Consider the following 18,612-nt stretch of genomic DNA (forward strand, 5'->3'; position numbering starts at 1 on the left):
AGTTGCCACCTGTAAAGACTCAAACTGGCTGCACCCTCAGTCGTTTTAAATATCCAAAATGGCCACTGCTTGTAAACATTCAAAATGGCTGTGCCCTTGGTCACTTTAAATATCCAAAATGGCTGCCGTGTAACAATACGAATGGCTGTGCCCTCCAGACAGCAGAAAGTCAACAGCTCAAGTTGTCTCCCTCCTTGCTATTTCCCTTCCTATTCATAGGCCACCAGTGCAGTCATCCCTGCAGCCCTTGGTGACCAGGGCTGATTTTTAGGTCAATTCTCAGGATCCAACACCACTTGGAAATATTCAGGCTGTTGGTCCCATCAGAGGAGCTGACAGTCTGCAGCTCCGACTATCTCTGTACTCACTATTTTCCTTCAGGTTTTTCCACTAGTTGGTGCCTAATCCACCTTATAGTTCCTTTCAAAGCTCAGGGCTCCATGATTATCTTCTGTATCTCTGTCAATTGGTTTTTCTTTTTGTTGTTGAAGAGGGTCTGTGTCACTTGTCTGCCTATTCCTCCATCTTACTGGAAGTCTGGTTTCCTGCTTTTAATCCAGGATATCTACCTTACCACCATCCAAAAAAACCAACAAACCAGTTGCCATGAAGTCAATTCCAACTCATGGCAACCTCCTATGTGTCAGACTGACACTGTATTTCACCGGGTTTTCATGGCTATGACCTTTCATAGTAAATTATCAGGCCTTTCTTCTGAGATGCCTCTGGGTGAGTTCAAACCACCAATCTTTCAGTTAGTGGCCCAGCACTTACCCATTTGCACCAGTCAGGGACTTGCTGCCAGCACCACTCCCACCCTCACTGCCATCTGATTCATACTGACCCTATAGGACAAAGTAGAGAGATTGCCTCATCTTTCTCCCGCTGTAGTGGTTAAGTTTGTGTGTCAACTTGGCTGGGCATGGTTGAGCACCTGGGCAGCAGAATGTAGTTATTCCCCATGGTGAGACTGGTACTTAACTCCATGGTGAAATCTATTGGAGCAGCTGAGTAGATGCTTTGGGTATGTGGTCTGCTTCCCGTATATTAGAAACAGCTTTGGGAATGGCCTCTAGCTTATGGCATGCTTGAACTCTGCATGTAGCTGAGTCATTGTTCAGCAGGCTGCCATGCTCTGCCACTCGGGACTTTCAATGGACTTGAATCAATGGCCTGCCATGTTGTTTGCTAACGTTGGAACTGTCCCATTTTATTTGTTGACCTTGGGCTTGTTAGCCTCAGCAGCCAGTAGCTGCCTGAGTGAAGAGATGCCTCTAGCTTCAGTGGGCCTGGAGCAAGAGGCAGAGCTAAAGCCCATGGTCAAAGGGCTTTCACAGCCTGACACTTTAACCTCAGACTTCTAGCTTCCAGAACTGTCAGAGAATAAACTCCCGTTTGTTCAAGCCATCCCATTTGTGGTATCTTCTTCGGAGCAGCACTAGGTAACCAAAATACCCAGCAGCTGTTGTTGTTATGTGCTGTTGAGTTGGACACAACTCATAGCGACCCCTCCTTGGGTTTCTGAGTCAGTATCACTATAGAAGTAGATTGCCCAACCTTCCTTCAAAGAGTGGCTTGTGGGTTTGAACTGCCAGCCTTCTAGTTAGCAGTCAAGTGCCTTAGGCACTACGCTACCTGAGCTCCCAAGCTGGTAGGTTTGAATCACCAACCTTTTGGTTAGTAGCCAACTGCTTTAACCACTGCAACACCAGAGCTTCTTTTCAAGATCTTCAGGATCTTACCACCATCCCCAAAAAAAGAAAAACTGTTTTTTTTTTTAAATCTTCAGCAAGCCAAACAAAGCCTGCCACTCAGTAAATATTTGAATGAATGTATCAATGCATGGTTAAGTGCAAAAAGCTTTTCAATCAATAATTTAAAAGCAAAACAAAACAATGCTGTTATGCTTTCAAGTGTTGATTAATGAACTCTGAACAACTGGTTGTTTCTTGGCAACTGCAGTTTTCACAAGGATAAGATTAAATGGCTTTTTACATCCCTGTGTTTGGAAAGAGAACAGAATAAAGGTTTTACAGGAAGTATTCTCTGTTCCAATCCAGTTAGACAGGTATATAATTTTGCATTGTGTGTTTTTCTCTAGACAATGCAAAACCATGGCCTTAGAGAGTTATGAAACTACTGCCATGGTAATGAATACAATGAAATACCACTCCTTTCTTCTCAGTTTAAAAGAATATTCAAGCCCAACTTTTCTCAACATACTTCATTTGTAAACTAGTGTTGGATCAGTGCATTTTCCTCTTATGAGTCACTAATCTCTTTAAAAATTTACTGAAATTTTGTCAATGCTGTCCTCCAAAAATGTACACACGGTTGTGCGTGTCATTTCAGGAAATTTAAAGCCTCTAAAACCTATTCATAAACCCCACAGATTAAGAACACCTGGGTTAGACTCCAAGGTCTTTCTTAGCTCTACCATTAGTTCCACTCAGTAATAAAATAAAAATAAAAATAAAACCACTTAAGAGTTATGCCTGTGTGGCTCAGACTCTGGTTTTCATTCTGGAACCAACTAATGTATATTCTAAAGTATTCCTATTAGAGCTTTCAAACCATAACATTCCTCTCCTCTGAAATGTGACAAATACTAGAGCAGATGTTCAGTGTGACTAAACCAAAACCAAACCCAATGCCATCCAGTCAATTCCAACTCACAATGACCTCCATTAGGTTTCTGAGCTCTGGTAGCATAGTGCCTAAGACACTTGACTGCTAACCAGAAGGCTGGCGGTTCAAACCCACATCCACTCCTCGGAAGGAAGGTTGGGCAATCTACTTCTGTAGTGATACTGCCTCGGCAACCCAAGGAGGGGTTGCTATGAGTCAGATCTGACTCAACAGCACATAACAACAAATCTTTATGGAAGCAGATTGCCTCATCTTTCTTCTGCAGAGCAGCTGGTGGGTTTGAACCAGCAACTTTCTGGTTAGCAGCCAATGCCTTACCCATTATGCCATCATTTAGTCACACTTACCAACGTATGTAAGTCTACTTCTAGACTAGTGAAGACGCTGATTATGGTAATTACCCCTGTATAACCAAAAAAACCAAACTCACTGCCAGCAAGTCGTTTCCAATTCATAGTGACCTCCACTGAGTTTCCGAGGCCATAAATCTTTACAGAAGTAGATCGCCCAGTCTTCCTTCCACAAAGCAGGTGGTGGGTTTGAACCGCTGACCTTCCGGTTAACAGTGAAGTGCCACATCCACTATGCTATCAGAACTCGTCCATTACCCTGTATGTTGTTGTTACTGTTGTTATTACCCTGTATAGCACTAGGTTAAAATTAATTTCAAAAAGTATGTATATTAAACTCACTATACTTTCTAAATAGCAGTTCAGATTTCCATGGGAAAAAGAGGCAGAGAACAGGAGTATCCAACAGAATATATAAAGCACATGTTTTTAAACATCAATTTTATTCAAAAGCTCATTTTCTATTTTGATGTTAGAATACTATTTTGCATTAAAACGAACAGATGTGTCATGCAGTAAAATGCAATGATCACATTTTTTTAAGATAAAGTGAGACAAAAAAAATTTATACTTCCTCCATTTTTGGCCCATGGGCTGAAGGACTCTCAACCAGGAATTCACGATGCTCTGACTTTAGTGGTACTTTGGTGGAAATAATAAAGAAGCAGTACATTTAAAAAAAAAAAAAACTTAAATACTGAGATAATTTGTGACTTTTTGCAACATTATGCAGAGAACTACATGAACAAAGTGAGGGAATTATTAAATTTCTCAAGAGATTGAGAATTAGTTTGACTACAGCATTTCAGGTTCTGAGGACTGAGTGTTATGAAGCTGCCAAAGTTGATAAAAGTCATGCCTTCCTTCAGTTGCAATGACAACCAACCAAAGCATCCAAAGTAGTTATTTTGACAAAGACCAAAATCAGTATCAATTAAAACTCCACGCACTTACAATTCATAACCAAAAGTACCAAGGAACAAACAAAAGTTATTGGCAGCAAAGGGTCTAAAGTGCTAAAATTATTGTATTACATTTCAAATATGAAGAGTTTACATCCAACTATAAATCTAACTCCTGCTTTTCAAATCAACATACAATGGCATTTATAAAACTAATTATTAGTCCCTGGGTAGGGCAAATGGTTTGCACTGGACTAATAACTGAAAGAGAGCTCTGGTAGCATAGTGCGTAAGGCACTTGACTGTTAACCAGAAGGCTGGCGGTTCAAACCCACCAGCCACTCCTCGGAAGGAAGGTTGGGCAATCCTACTTCCGTAGTGATACTGCCTGGGAAACCCAAGGAGGGGTCGCTATGAGTCAGGGCTGACTTGACGGCACATAACAACATCAACAACAACAATAACTGAAAGGGAGCTCTGGTAGCATAGTGCCTAAGGCACTTGACTGTTAACCAGAAGGCTGGTGGTTCAAACCCACCAGCCACTCCTGGGAAGGAAGATGGTACAATCTACTTCCGTAGTGATACTGCCTCGGAAACCCAAGGAGGGGTCACTATGAGTCGGGGCCGACTCGACGGCACACAACAATAACTGAAAAATTGGCAATTCAAATCCACACAGAAGCACCTCAGAAGGCCCAGAACTCTACTTTTGAAAAATCAGCCACTGGAAACCCTATGGAGCACAATTCAACTCTACAAACATGGAGTTACCTTGAGTCCAGGGCAACTAACAATTACATCAGCTAAGATTTACTCTAGGAAGTGTGTTTTAAGAACTGGTGAACCTGAGATAAATATTTCCTTCTGGAAAGCTCCAGTGTGAGCGTCCCCTTCTTTAATCCTTTCCAGACCCATGGAACATGTCGGACATGTATCACTCACCACATTTTCAACTTCTCAAGGTTTCTCGAGAAGCTACTATCCGTTATAGTATGTGCTCCCCTGGGAAACAGGATTGTGGCACTGAGTAACAGCGTGAATCTGAAGCAACAGGCCTTGCCCCACCAACCCTATCACCAGAATCTGTCTGGGTCATTGTTGTTACGTCCCGTCGCGTCCAACCCGACTCATAGCGACCCCTCCTTGGGCTTCTGAGGCAGTATCACTACAGAAGGAGATTGCCCCATCTTCCTTTGGAGGAGTGGCTGGTGTGTTTCAACCCCCAGCCTTCTGGTTAGCAGTCAAGTGCCTTAGGCACTAAGCTACCAGAGCTCCTGTTTGGGTCATGTTGTTGTTGTTGTTGTTATGTGCTGTTGAGTCAGACGCGACTCATAGCGACCCCTCCTTGGGTGTCCAAGGCAGTATCACTACAGAAGTAGATGGCCCCATCTTCCTTTCGAGGAGTGGCTGGTGGGTTTGAACCGCTAGCCTTCTGGTTAGCAGTCAAGTGCCTTTAGGCACTACGCTACCAGTGTTAGAGATATGCCACGCCATCTTGCATGGCTCTTCCAGGTTCTTCTTCATTCCCTGCTGCCCCGCCCAAGGTCATAAATCAGTTAAAGGAAGTTGAAACTGAGCTTCCTGCAAGGCGCAAATTTTAAAAGGCAACAATAGCCTCTGATAGGTTAAGACCTCTTCCCCCAGCTCTGATGTACAATCTCCTAACCCCAGGTCTATATAAGACCACCCTCTTCCTGCTCTTCCTCTTCTTCCTCTCTCTCTTCTTCTATTCTTCCTCTTTCTTTCTTCTTCTCTTCTTCCTCCTCTTCTTCTTCTGTCCTTCCTCAGTGCAGGCACCCTTTCGCCTCCTTAATAAAAGGGTACTCTGGTGTGTGGCATGGTTGTTGAGTGCCGAGGGAGCTCTAACAACCAGAGCTCCTTTTTTTGGGTCATATGATACATATTGTATCAAAATCTGTATTACCTCAAAAATTTTCCCCCTTACTTTCAGCATGCTTTCCATTACCGAAAACAAATGGAATGAACAAAAAAAATCAAAGCAGAAAATAATTGGGTCGTGAAAGCGTTCAGTCTATTCTTTAACCTTTCACTTGACGAATCCTCCTCCCTCCCTAATGGTCCTAAACCTAATATGTGAGACACAAGACCCCAATGAAGGATTAATAAAATCAAATCTTACAATGAACATCTCAGCAAAAAGGAATGTATACTCCTGAAAATAACTAACTACCCAACCCTATAATGATTAATATTTGATTCTTAACTTTTAAGTTCCAGTCTGGTACTCCTGAAAATAAGCTAATCAACAAACCCCCCTAACGATTAATGTCTTGTTTTTATCAAACTCTATTTCTGAACAGAAACTACAGGGAAGAAACAATAAGGGCAGTATGACCCACACGGAAAGAACGAGCCGACCTCGGGACCAGAAACAATGACGTTTACAACTATCAATCAAAGAAACAAGAACTCTGAATACAGGAATACAAGAGCCCTGACTTAAGACAATCAGAGCTGCTGCTCCTTCTTAGTTACTGAGAGCCAGGCTTTATGCTTCTATGATTTTACTCTTTAAATAAATTTTTCTTTCCTTTTCCGCTGGCCTGGTTCCTACCAACACCGGTCACGTAACCTTACACCCAACTGGAAGGAAAAGTGTGCAAGCTAGGACTATGTGGCCCGCCCAGGCCAGGAGAAGACGAACGGACTTCTAGCGCTCCAACGCCACCCTGCTCTGAAAACTGAGAAACCTGAATCCTAAACTTCCTTGTGCTGCTAGGAGACAATATGTGAGAGAGGGGATCGTCCTCTTGCTTCCTGTACAAGAAGGAAACCTAATCTCCATTATCACAGCCCACAAACGAGAAGGCACCACATCTACCCACAGCCGACTCCTCGGGCAAGACCGGAAGGTGGTGCTGCTACTTCCTTAAGACGTCAGAGAAATAAGGGACCCACGCAGGGAATGTCCCGCCCATGGTTCTCTCAGACGACCCGACCTGACAGCTTCCTAGAATATGCCTAGTTACCCCAAGTTTTTTTATTTTTACAGTAATAACCATATCCTCATGTGTCGTTGTCTCTTCTTCGCTTGGAAAATCCTCTCATCTCTGAGCCCTGAAACTTTCCAAGGATGCAGGCGCCTAAATGGAAGGCCCACGACCGTGACGTATAATTTGAGCGCCGACGGAGGAAAGACCCTGTTCGTCTTGCGCTGGGTACCGTCTGCCCTTCGACGTTGAGCCGGATTCCTTGATGAGACACGTGCGTTGTTGAATGGAGCTTGTCGCTGGTTGCTACGAGCAGGTCCTTTTTGGGTTCGTTGTGCACAGGGAGCCCGAGGCGAGCGGCAACCTCAAGGTGAGAGCTAGCGTGCGGATGGGCAGGGGCGGAGGCGGAGGAATGGGCAGCTTGGTTCCCACACGGCGGAGGTAAACATTTGGGCATCTCATGTTCATCATTTGATGTCTATAGATTAATTGGTGAATCATGCTAAGGAGAGTTTAAGTGAAAAGCTTGCCTTTTAAAATTTGAAGTAAGAATTTCCTAAAAGTGATAAACATCTGTTGGTATTATAGTAGACAAAATGCCCATAGTACAGGAAGGAAGATCGCATTGCTGCACATGGGCAGATAAGTTGTAGATTATGGGCTTACGGGTTTCTTCCATAAGTTGTCAGCTGGTTTATATATTTAGAATTTAATGAAAGAACAATTCCCTTATTCATTTGAGTTTTTGTTCTGAAATTTTACCAAGTATTAGAGCTAGGTCAATATAATCTTATATATCATTAAAGTCACATCAATTCATTTCATTATTTATTAAGGACTTAACGTGGGCTAGGCAGTGGAGATGCAAAGATGGAAATGATGTGAATACTGAAAATATCCCCTTCATAACAGTAAAGGATGGGGATACAAAGATAATTCTTTTACTGGTTACATGAATAAAAAATATTAAATAAATTGCCAGTAGTCAAACAGATAGGACATGCCCAGAACTAGAAATTAAACCCAGAACTAGAAATCAAATCTCCTGACTTCTAGCCCTGTACTATTCTTTTTTTCTTTAGGTAAACCTAAGTATCTACTAGCAATTAGCATCTACAAAAGCAATTAGTCAAGGCATACATTTCCAGTTTTCTGGTTAATTTAAGGTTGACATTGAGCATAGGGGACATCAAGCTCAATTGGTATAACATACTACACAAAACATTGTTACACCCCCTACTTGGCAAGTAGCATCTGGGATGTTAAAATGGCAAGCAGCCATCTAGATCCAACGATGGGTTTCTCCTCGTCCAGAGCAAAGAGAAATGAAGAAAACCAAAGATTCATGGAAACTATTAGTCCTAGCGACTGGTACACCATGCGATCCGCAGCCTATACAACTGTGAGACCAGAACTAGATGGTGCCCGGCTATCACTGTCAACCACTTGGAGGGTGGTCTACATAGGAGATCCTGGATAGAGAGGGAGAACAATGTGGAACAAAACTCAAAATCATTTGGGAAAAAGAAAAGGGATGGGGGGACCAGGTTTGCTAGTCTGATACAGCCTGGTGGAACCACTGAGACTATGGCCCCTAGCTGCCCTTCAGGTCTGGAATTGAACCCACTCCTGTGGCTTCCAGCCAAACAAAAGACAGGCATATGAGTTGAACATTTACCTGAGGTCGATACACTCCTTAGAGAGAACAATCATAGGAGAAAGAAGGGCTGCTTATGCACAGGGAGACAGCTCAGGGGGCAGGAGTGCATGGAGGGATGGACACAGGGAAGAGATAACTATCGAGAGGAAGTGGGAGGGGAGCTGTTGCAGTGTGGTGAATTGTGGTCAATGTCATGAGACAAATTGTATGTGAACTGCTGTATAGAAAGTGAATTTGCTCTGTAAATTTTCACCCAAATCACAATTAAAAAAAAAAAAAAAAGATTGCCATTGAGTACTTCTTTATGAAGGAGCTCTGGTAGCGTAGTGGCTAAGGCACTTGACTGCTAACCAGAAAGCTGTCAGTTCAAACCCAAGGAGGGGTTGCTATGAGTTGGGTCTGACTCGATGGCATATAATAACAACAACAACTTCTTTGTGAAGTCAAGGTGTCAATCTTGAACTAACCATAGAACTGGAAGTGTGTAACTTAACTAATTGCTTTTGTTTATTTTGTTTTCCAGTCTAGTATAAATCTGTTTTTGGCTTTTGGCCCAAAGGTGACATGTTTGAATATTCAAAGATGATGATATTAATTGTGTTCTCTTTGTAATGAAAGCAGTTGCTTACTAAGTTGCAGACATAATAATAGTCCTCACGGGAACCCTCTGAGGCAAATCCATTGTTCCTGTTTTACAGATGAGGAACCTGAAGTTTAGACATGATCTGCTCAAAGCCAGGCAGCTGATAATTGGCAGAGCTGGGACTCAAGTCCCCAGGTGTCTCTATCTCTAAAAGCTCTTAGCCATTACCCAGTGTTTTGTGTCTCAGTTGAATCCAACTCATAGGAACCATATAGGACAGAATAGAACTGCTACACAGAGTTTCCAAGACTGTAAACCTTTACGGAAGCAGACAGCCTCATCTTTCTTCCACGGAGCAGCTGGTAGATATGAACCACTGACCGTTTGGTTAGTAGCCAAGTACTTGACCACTGTACCACCAAAGCTCCTTCCAAGTACAGTCAGACCAAACTTACTGCCATCAAGTCAACTCAGCTCATAGCTACTTCTCCTTGGGTTTCCGAGGCAATATCTCTATGGAAGTAGATTGCCTAATCTTCCTTCCAAGGAGTGGCTGGGGGGTTTGAACCACCAGCCTTCTGGTTAGCAGTCATGTGCCTTAGGCACTACCCCATCAGAGCTCCCTCCAAGTACAAAGTAAAACCAAAAAACCAAACCCATTGCCATCAGGTCATTTCTGACTCATAGCAAACTTGTTAGGTGCTGTCATGTCGGCTCTGACTCAGCAACCCTATGTACAACCAAACAAAACACTGCCCAATCCTGCCTCACAATCCTTGCTATGCCTGAGCCCCATCATTGATGGCCTTCCCTTTTTTCACTGACCCTCCCCATTACCAAGCATGATATCTTTCTCCAGGGAATAGTCCCTTCTGACAACATGACCAGAGTAGGTAAGACAAAGTCTTGCCATTCCCACTTTCAAAGAGCATTCCAGCTGTACTTTTCCAGGACAAATTTGTTTATTCTAATGGCAGTATGTTTTATTTTTACTATTCATTGTCCAGCTTTCACACATATATGAGACTACTGAAAATACCATGGCTTGGGTTAGGCACACCTTAGCCTTCAAAGAGACATTTTTGCTCTTCAGCACTTTAAAGAAGTCTGTTGCAGCAGATTTGCCCAGTGCAATACGTTGTCTGATTTCTTGACTGCTGCTTCCGTTGGTGTTGATTATATAACAAACTTAAACCAAAAAAACCAAAATCATTGCCATTGAGTCAATTCCGACTCATAGCAACCACCTTTGGGTTTCCAAGGCAGTAAGTCTTTACAGGAGTAGATTGCCCAGTCTTCTTTCCATGGAGTGGCTGGTGGTTTGAACTGCCAACCTTCTGGTTAACAGTCAAATGCCTTAGGCACTACGCCACCAGAGCTTCTTGTAGCAAACTTAGGCCTTCAGTACTTGAATGAATAAATTCAAGGCACAATTTGAATATTTGAATAAATGAGTGATAGGGAAGTCTCGTATGTAAGTAAATAGATAACTATTTAAAAGATTTGGATGGGACCTTAAAGTCCCTTTAGTCCAGTCTCCATGACTGTGTCCTGGAGTCATGATACCTGGTGCTGCCATCTCATTTTCACTAAACATCCTTATTCTCAGGCGATTTTTTTTTTAATTGATGTATTATTAAGTAGCTTCTTATATATGGGTAGCTTTCACAGATTGTGGAACCATTTATCTGTGCTTCTAGAGCGCTGTGATTTGACTGTGACATTGACTGTAGGTTTTACTCTTCAGCAGAAATGGACTCCTGTGGCTGACTTCACTCACCATGCCCATACTGCTTCCTTGTCTGCGGTGGCTGTAAATAGTCGTTTCGTTGTCACTGGGAGCAAAGATGAAACAATACACATTTATGACATGAAAAAGAAGATAGAGCATGGGGCTCTAATACATCACAACGGTAAGACAGTTGAATTGTTTAAAGCAATATAGAGAAGTTATACTTCACATTTTGTCTTCAATTAAACAATTATTAAGTGACTGTTATATAGCAGATTCTGTGCTAGGGAATATAGAAATGAAAAAACATGGTTCCTTGCTCTCAAGTTCACAGTCTGCATTGGGAGATGCAAGGAAGCTCTTAACTTAGTCAGGAGGTGGGGGCTCACCAAAAGATTCCTTAAAATGATGTCTAAATTGAATCTCAGAGAGAATTACCAGTTTTTGGCCAGATGAAGTTTGCAAAACAGGCAGAGGGCATTCTGGGCAGAGCAGGCAGTATGAGGAGTGCAAGTAGCAGCATCATGGCATTGGCTAATAACTTTATTGAGGGAGAGTCATGTACCTAAGAAGCCCTGATGGTGCAGTGGTTAAGTGCTTGGCTGCTAACTAAAAGGTTGGAGGTTCAAACCCACTAGCTGCTCCATGGAAAAAAGATGTGGAAGTTTGCTCCTGTAAAAATTACAACTTAGAAAGTCAATGAGGCAGTTCTACTCTGTCCTATAAAGTTGCAGTAGGTTTGGTTATGTACCCAGCACTGTGTCAAAAAAGTACAATCTACAAAGTAGATTGCCCAGTCTTCCTTCCATGGAGTGGCTGGTAGGTTTGAATGGCTATCCTTCTGGTTAACAGTCAAATGTCTTAGGCACTATGCCACTGGAGCTCCTACTTCATTAAGATTTACTGCCTCAGAAACCCAATAGGGGTCAATATGAGTCAGAATCCACTTAATGGCAGTGAGTTTAGATTGGTTTTTGGTTAATCTGTAACCTCAAAACAAACATATCACTGGAGTCATCTTAAAACTGAATAGTTTAGCTTAACTAGCAAATAAGGTCTGCCTTGAGCATTATGCTTTTTTAAAAGGTTAAAGATTATGTCGGGGCAATTATTTCAGGGGTTCATCCACCCTCTTTGGCTCCAGAAAGTCTAAAGTCCATGAAAATTTAAAGTTCTGTTCTGCATTTTCCCCTTTTGATCAGGATTCTTCTCTGGAATCTTTGATCACAGTGTTCAGTAATGGTAGCCGGGCAAAGGAAGCAGTTGTTCATGGAGGCAATTGCGACACAGTTTATTTTCTACTCTTATTCCTGACTCTCCTTCCTCTGTTTTTCCAAGTGAATAGAATCCAGTTAGTTGTGTGAGTAACATTTTATAAAAATTGTCTAATAAATTATGACAGTAAGGAGAAGTATGTAAAAGTCAAATCAGTTATTATCTGGAATTACTATCTGGAGTGAGGATTGTGGGTGGTAATAGGGTAGTGAGCTCTCTCGTTAGAATGTAAAAGCCATGTGGCTCTATATCTACTTTTGTTCCCTATAGTAGCTGGTTAGTTTTGTTTGACTTCCTGATCAAACTTTGCTAGCCAGCCATCTCCTAAATATATGATCATGAGACATAAAGGAAGAAAGTGTGAACTGATTGATTCAAATGTATATCTGCGACTGGAGAAACTCCGAAGAAAATATTTGCTTAGGCTTGGGACTATATGCTTTTGTATGGGGGGAAAAAAACAGTTTCTTCAACTGAGACATCAAGGTACCTTTCAGTACTAAAACATTATGTCTTTTACTTACTGCACCATAACTTTCAAATCTGAAATTGAGTTTGCATTCAAGGTGAATATTAATTTCCTGTCTTGAATTTTCCACAGGCACAATAACTTGTCTGAAATTCCATGGCAACAGGCACTTAATCAGTGGAGCAGAAGATGGACTAATCTGTGTGTGGGATGCAAAGAAATGGGAGTGCCTAAAGTCCATTAAAGCTCACAAGTGAGTTCAGCTTGCCCCCAGTGGCCTGTTGATGTCCCAGTACAATTGGTAGCTAACTGTTGGTTTTATTTTAGAGGACATGTGACCTTCCTCTCTATTCACCCATCTGGCAAGTTGGCCCTGTCTGTGGGTACAGATAAGACATTAAGGTAAGTCATTATTCCCAAGAGCATTTTTGATAAGTTGCAGTCTTTATTCTCCAAGTAAAGCAAAAGCCATCTATCAGGGTATCTATTATTATAGTAATTTCTTTTTTTTTTTTTTAATTTGGGTAAAAGTTTAACTAGCAAATTGGTTTTCTTTTCAACAGTTAATACACATTTCGTTTTGTGACATTGATTGCAATCCCCACAGTGTAACAACATTCTTCCGACTTCTACCCTGTGTTTGCCACTCCCATTCATCCTTTCTTATCCCTTCTTGCCTTCTGGGCTTTATCCCTGAGCAAATGCTTCCCTTTTGGTCTCATATGGTTGATTGTGTAAGGGTTGTATACCTCCCTGGTGCTACTATTTACATTATAGGCTTGAGTATCATTTGGCTGAAAGTTGAACCATGAGGGTGAGTTCAGTGCCAGGCTTAAAGGGTATCTAAGGACCATAGTCTCATAGGTTCCACCATCTCTATCAGACCAAAAAGCCTGGTCTTACTCTTTTTTTTTTTAGTTTTATTCCACCTTTTTCTGCCACTCTATCCAGGACCTCCTTTTGTGTTCTCTTTCAGAGCAATCAGCAGTGTTAGCTGGGTACCACCTAGTTCTTCTGATCTCAGGGTCATGGAGACTGGGATTCACATGGTCCATTAGTCCTTTGCTCTAATTTATTACACTGCTTAGATAACTGTTTGTATTGTTTCTCTGCTGTTAACCATTTAAGGCTGTAGTGACGCACATGAGAGGTTGAAACTTATACATGATAGTAGGATACAAATGACATGCTGTACATTACACATGCACTCTATACTCCAGTCATTATATACTATAAAGTGAAGAGGAAATTGGTCCTAAAAAGAAATGTTTTAGGAGGTGATACCTTCTGAAAATACGATGGTGCAACATATTAAGGGGTGTAGAGATAGAAGGAACTTTATTCTTGCTAACTTACTAATGTCAAGTCAGATCCGACTCACAGCAACCCCTCCTTGGGTTTCTGAGGCACTATCACTACAGAAGTAGATCACCAAGTCGTTCTGCCAAGGAGTGGCTGGTGGGTTTGAACCGCCAGTCTTCTGGTTAGCAGTCAAATGCCTTAGGCACTATGCTACCAGAGCTCCCTTATTCTTGCTAGATGATAAATATTTCAGATATTACTATAAGAAAAAAGCAAGTTCTCTAAATAGTCATGTATTCTGTAGAACACTTTCTTCTTTTCTTTTGCCCAAATCTTTGTTATGTGTTACTATCCTCTTTACACTGTAAATTTCATTGATGATCATGCCATAAGTTAGCTTCCTATTTTTGCAGAACATGGAATCTTGTGGATGGAAGGTCAGCATTCATAAAAAATATAAAACAAAGTGAGTATTTTTGTTTTAAAATGTATTTTGTAATAATATGATGGAATGTGAAAGTATGCACACATAACCTTGTATGAATGTGTGTATACACATTTCTTCTTCTTCATAATGATGGGTGCCTCTGAGAACAAATGCTTTAGTTTCCTTTATTTTCCCATTTAGTTCTGATTTCCTTTTGTGACTCTGCCACCCGCTAGCCGCATGACCTTGGATATTATTTTTGAACTCAGTTTATTGCCTATATAATTTAACTCACAAAGTGTCTATCATAAGTTTGCTGTGAAGATTAAATAAAATAATGAATGTGAAGTGTAAATACATTTGTAAATGAAGTATGAGTATTCACTTTTTATTACTTCTGTTATCATTTTCGTTTTTACTTACGGGAGAAGAAATGCCTGCTTGCTTTTTTCTTTTCTTTTTTAAAACCTTATAGATGCTCACATAGTTGAATGGTCCCCAAAGGGAGAGAAGTACATAGTTGTCACAATGAATAAAATAGACATCTATCAACTAGACACTGCATCTGTTAGTGGTACCATCACAAATGAGAAGAGAATCTCTTCTGTTGCATTTCTTTCTGTAAGTAATCAGAAATTAGAAATAGAAGTTTAGTTTACACGGTGTTGGCCATAATTATTGATGACATTCTGGGTATTTTTTCCTCTACCCTAGGAATCTGTCCTTGCAGTGGCAGGAGATGAAGAAGTTGTAAGGCTTTTTGACTGTGATTCACTAATGTGCCTCTGTGAATTTAAAGCTCATAAAAACAGGTATTTTTACCAGTCTCTGTGTATGTGTAAGGAGCCTTGGTGGTGCAATGTATAAGCACTTGGCTGCTAACTGAAAGGTCTGTGCTTCAAACTCACCAAGATGTGGCAGTCTGCTTCTGTGAATATTACAGCCTTGGAAACCCTATGGCATGGTTCTATTCTGTCCTGTAGGCTTGCTGTAAATCAGAATCAACTCAGTGGCACATAACAACATGTGTGTGTAGACTTAATAAACATGAAGTGATTTTAAAAAGCAAGATACATATTTTTTGTGAATAACTACAGAGATAGATGCATCTACATATATGTGATTTCTAGAATCTTAGAAAAAGGTATGTTTTTGGCAGGTCCTTTGGGGTTTCTTTGAGGTAAAGTGTGAGGTGTAAGTACCTAAGAGTCCTCTTCCAGTGGAGCTACACAGGACATGCTAACTCGTCCAGCATTGATTTGTTACAGCACATGTGAAATGTTGTCTACCAAGGATGCTCACTACAGACCCAGCACCCAGGGTTTTATTGTGAACTGTTCACATACACATCCTATGCTTGGCTCGTACCAGAATTCCAGACTCCCAGAAGGAACTCAGTGTTCAGCATAAACCACACTGTTTTCACACTCAGTTGGGGTCACAGTGTTTTGGTTACTTAGTGTTGCTCTAACAGAAGATAGCACAAATGGATGGCTTGAACAAACAGGAGTTTATTTTCTTAAAGTTTTGGAGGCTAGAAGTCCGAGTTCAAAGTGCCAGGCTCTAGGGGCTGGGTGAAGGCCCCTCAACCTTGGGCTTCAGCTCTGCTTACTGCTCACAGCCCACTGAAGCTAGAGGCTTTTCTTCACTTACGCAGCTGCTGGCTGCTGAGGCTTACAAACCCAGGGTTGACAAGTGAAAAGGCACAGTCCCAATATTACCAAACAACATGGCAGGCCACTAAATTCAAGCCCAGAAAAACGCTCAAGATGGGCAGGGCATGGCAGGTTGCTGAACAACAACTTGGCTACATACAGGGTTCAAGAGTACCAAAAAGCTAGAGACTGTCCTCAAAGTTGCATCTTATACACTAGAAGCAGACCACATCGCTAAAGCAGCTGCTCCGCTGCTCAGTAGCTTGCACCATGGAGTTGATTACCAATTTCACCATGGGGAATAACTACATCCTGCTGCCCCGCCATCAAAAACCAGGCCCAGCCAACTTGGCACACAACTGAACTACCACACATAGTGAATCTCTTTTATCAATGATGGTGGTGGGAACTTTCCTCAGATCCAGGTTCCCAGTCGCCAGCCAAGGGCCAACCTTGTAAGCAGACCTTTCAGAGGACAGCAGTGCAGTCAGGCCTACTCTGTTAACACTTTTTTGCACATCATCTTTCCCAACGTATTCTTAAGGTACAATTGACAATTTTTTCCTAGAATTCAGACCTGGATAAAATTTATCACCTGGTAAATCAGACACTGAGAACATTTCACCAATTATAATGGGAATGTGAAGCGCTTAGGTTTTTAAGCACCACTCATTGAGCATAATTTGCAAACAATTGAAGCATTGGAAAAACAAAAAGCTCTGTGCATGGAAATTTTATAACAGCATTGTCTGATTTATAGGAAAGGATCTTTATGTTAATATTTCTATTCTAGGGTGAAAGACATACTCAGTTTTGAAATTCCAGAGCATCATGTTATTGTTACAGCAGCAAGTGATGGGTTCCTCAAAATGTGGAAGCTTAACCAGGATAAGGTCAGTATTTTAGCACAATGTAAGTACGTTTTAGTGTAAGTCTCACTGTTAGTGTTACTTTGAGTTAAGTGAGGTGGAATGTTCTTTTACAGGTCATAAGACATACAAATCTTTTATTTTTTTTTCCTTCATCCAAATTAATATGTGTCTGTCCTCTAGTTAGTGGATAACCCTGCTAACCATCAAAAAATATTTCCTTTTTTGTGAAACCCTTTTCTTGACTTTTTGCAACAGTGGTCTCATAGGGCATTTATTCTTTTGTGATTGACCAGCTTTACCCAGCAAATGGCCTCAAAGCTCATCCATGTTATCAGGTGTTTCACATATTCATCATTGTTCTTTAACACTTCATAGTATTCCATTGTGTGTATGTACCATAGTTTGTTGATCCACTCCTCCTTTGATGGGCATTTAGGTGGTTTCCATCTTTTTGCTATAGTGGATAGTGCTGCGATGAATACAAGTGTTCATACACAGGGATTGCTGGATCATATGATATTTCTGTTTCCAGCTTTTTAAGGAAGCGCCATACTGTTTTCCACAAGGGTTGCACCATTTTACAATCCTACCAGCAGTATATGAGGATTCCAGTCTCTCCACACCCTCACCAGCATTTGTTTTTTTCTGTTTTTTTGAACTTTGCTATTAGTGGTAGGATGAGATGATAACACATAAATCTTTAAATAAGCTTTTCTGATCTAAGGTATGATTTATACTTGCTTTTACAATGATGGTTCCACAGAGATGCCTCAGGGGTTTACTTGTAAGTCTGAGCTGGCAGATTCCCAGACTTGCCTCTGCTCTTTCAATTAGTGAAGCTCTGCTTCCATCTCTTTTGCATACTGGGGTTCTGTGTAATGTTTTGATAGATAAAAATACTGCCATTAAGGGGAGTTCGGGTAAGATTGCGGACTAGGCAGAAAGACTGCACAGACCCTCTTCAACCACGAAAAGGGAAACCAATTAACACAGACACAGAAGATAATCCTGGACCCCTGAGCCTTGAATAGAAGGATACAGAGTGGACTGAACCCCAACTAGCAGAAGATTTGCATGAAAATACCAAAAAAGGAGATAGGCAGAGCTGCAATCTGGCAGCAATCCTGATGGCATGGCACAGCTTGGAGATTCCCCACTGGTGGTAGGACCTAAGAATTAACCTAAAAATCAGCCCTGCTAGCCTGGGACTGCATGGAGGACTGTTCTGGTGGCCGGGGAATAGAAGGCGAAGCACCAGCAAAGAGAAAGGTGGGCTGAGCTGTGGACTTTTGCCGGTCCAGAGGGTGCCGCCATTTTGAATGTCTAAAAGCAGCTTGACTATTTTGGATATTTAAAGAGACAGCGCTCTCGCAGATTCCTGGGGCTTAAGAACACATTCTGCTTTCCAGCAACCCCAAAGACACTCTGGACCTGCAAGACTGAAAAGGTACAACATTCCTCTTGTTACTCTTATACCCCACAACCGCTTGGTGAATGGAGTTGCGGCCATCCCCCACTCCCACCTACCTTCTGGGCCCACAGGAACTCCATCACAGTCTTTGTGCTCAGATGCAGCCTGGGTACCCTGCCCTCTCCTCCACCAATTTTATTTTTTCTCTTATTTTTATTTTTTTCTTTTTCGCTTTTTTTTTTCTGGTGATTAGTTTGCTTGTATTTGTCTGTTTTAAAACAACTATTATTATTAATACTTTTGTCCTTTTTACTATTATTCTTAATCATTCCCTCCCAGGTCCTAGTTTTCAGCATTTTTTCTTTTCCCTGT

General features: G+C 41.5%; 1 protein-coding gene across 1 annotated transcript in view; it reads left to right on the forward strand.

The window, feature by feature from the left end:
* The first annotated feature begins 7,140 nt into the window (after positions 1–7,140).
* The window catches only part of PAK1IP1 (PAK1 interacting protein 1), a 15,213-nt gene continuing 3,741 nt past the window's right edge, over positions 7,141–18,612 (forward strand). Inside the window, exons 1-8 of the mRNA XM_007951704.2 lie at positions 7,141–7,224; positions 10,848–11,010; positions 12,706–12,826; positions 12,901–12,975; positions 14,289–14,341; positions 14,778–14,923; positions 15,017–15,114; positions 16,751–16,850. Of these exons, the coding sequence (XP_007949895.1) occupies positions 7,141–7,224; positions 10,848–11,010; positions 12,706–12,826; positions 12,901–12,975; positions 14,289–14,341; positions 14,778–14,923; positions 15,017–15,114; positions 16,751–16,850 (840 nt within the window). The remainder of the gene's footprint in view (positions 7,225–10,847; positions 11,011–12,705; positions 12,827–12,900; positions 12,976–14,288; positions 14,342–14,777; positions 14,924–15,016; positions 15,115–16,750; positions 16,851–18,612) is intronic.

The sequence above is a fragment of the Orycteropus afer genome, unplaced genomic scaffold (genome assembly GCF_000298275.1).
Source record: "Orycteropus afer afer isolate SDZICR_OR568_19922 unplaced genomic scaffold, OryAfe1.0 scaffold00012, whole genome shotgun sequence".
Lineage (NCBI taxonomy): Eukaryota > Metazoa > Chordata > Mammalia > Tubulidentata > Orycteropodidae > Orycteropus > Orycteropus afer.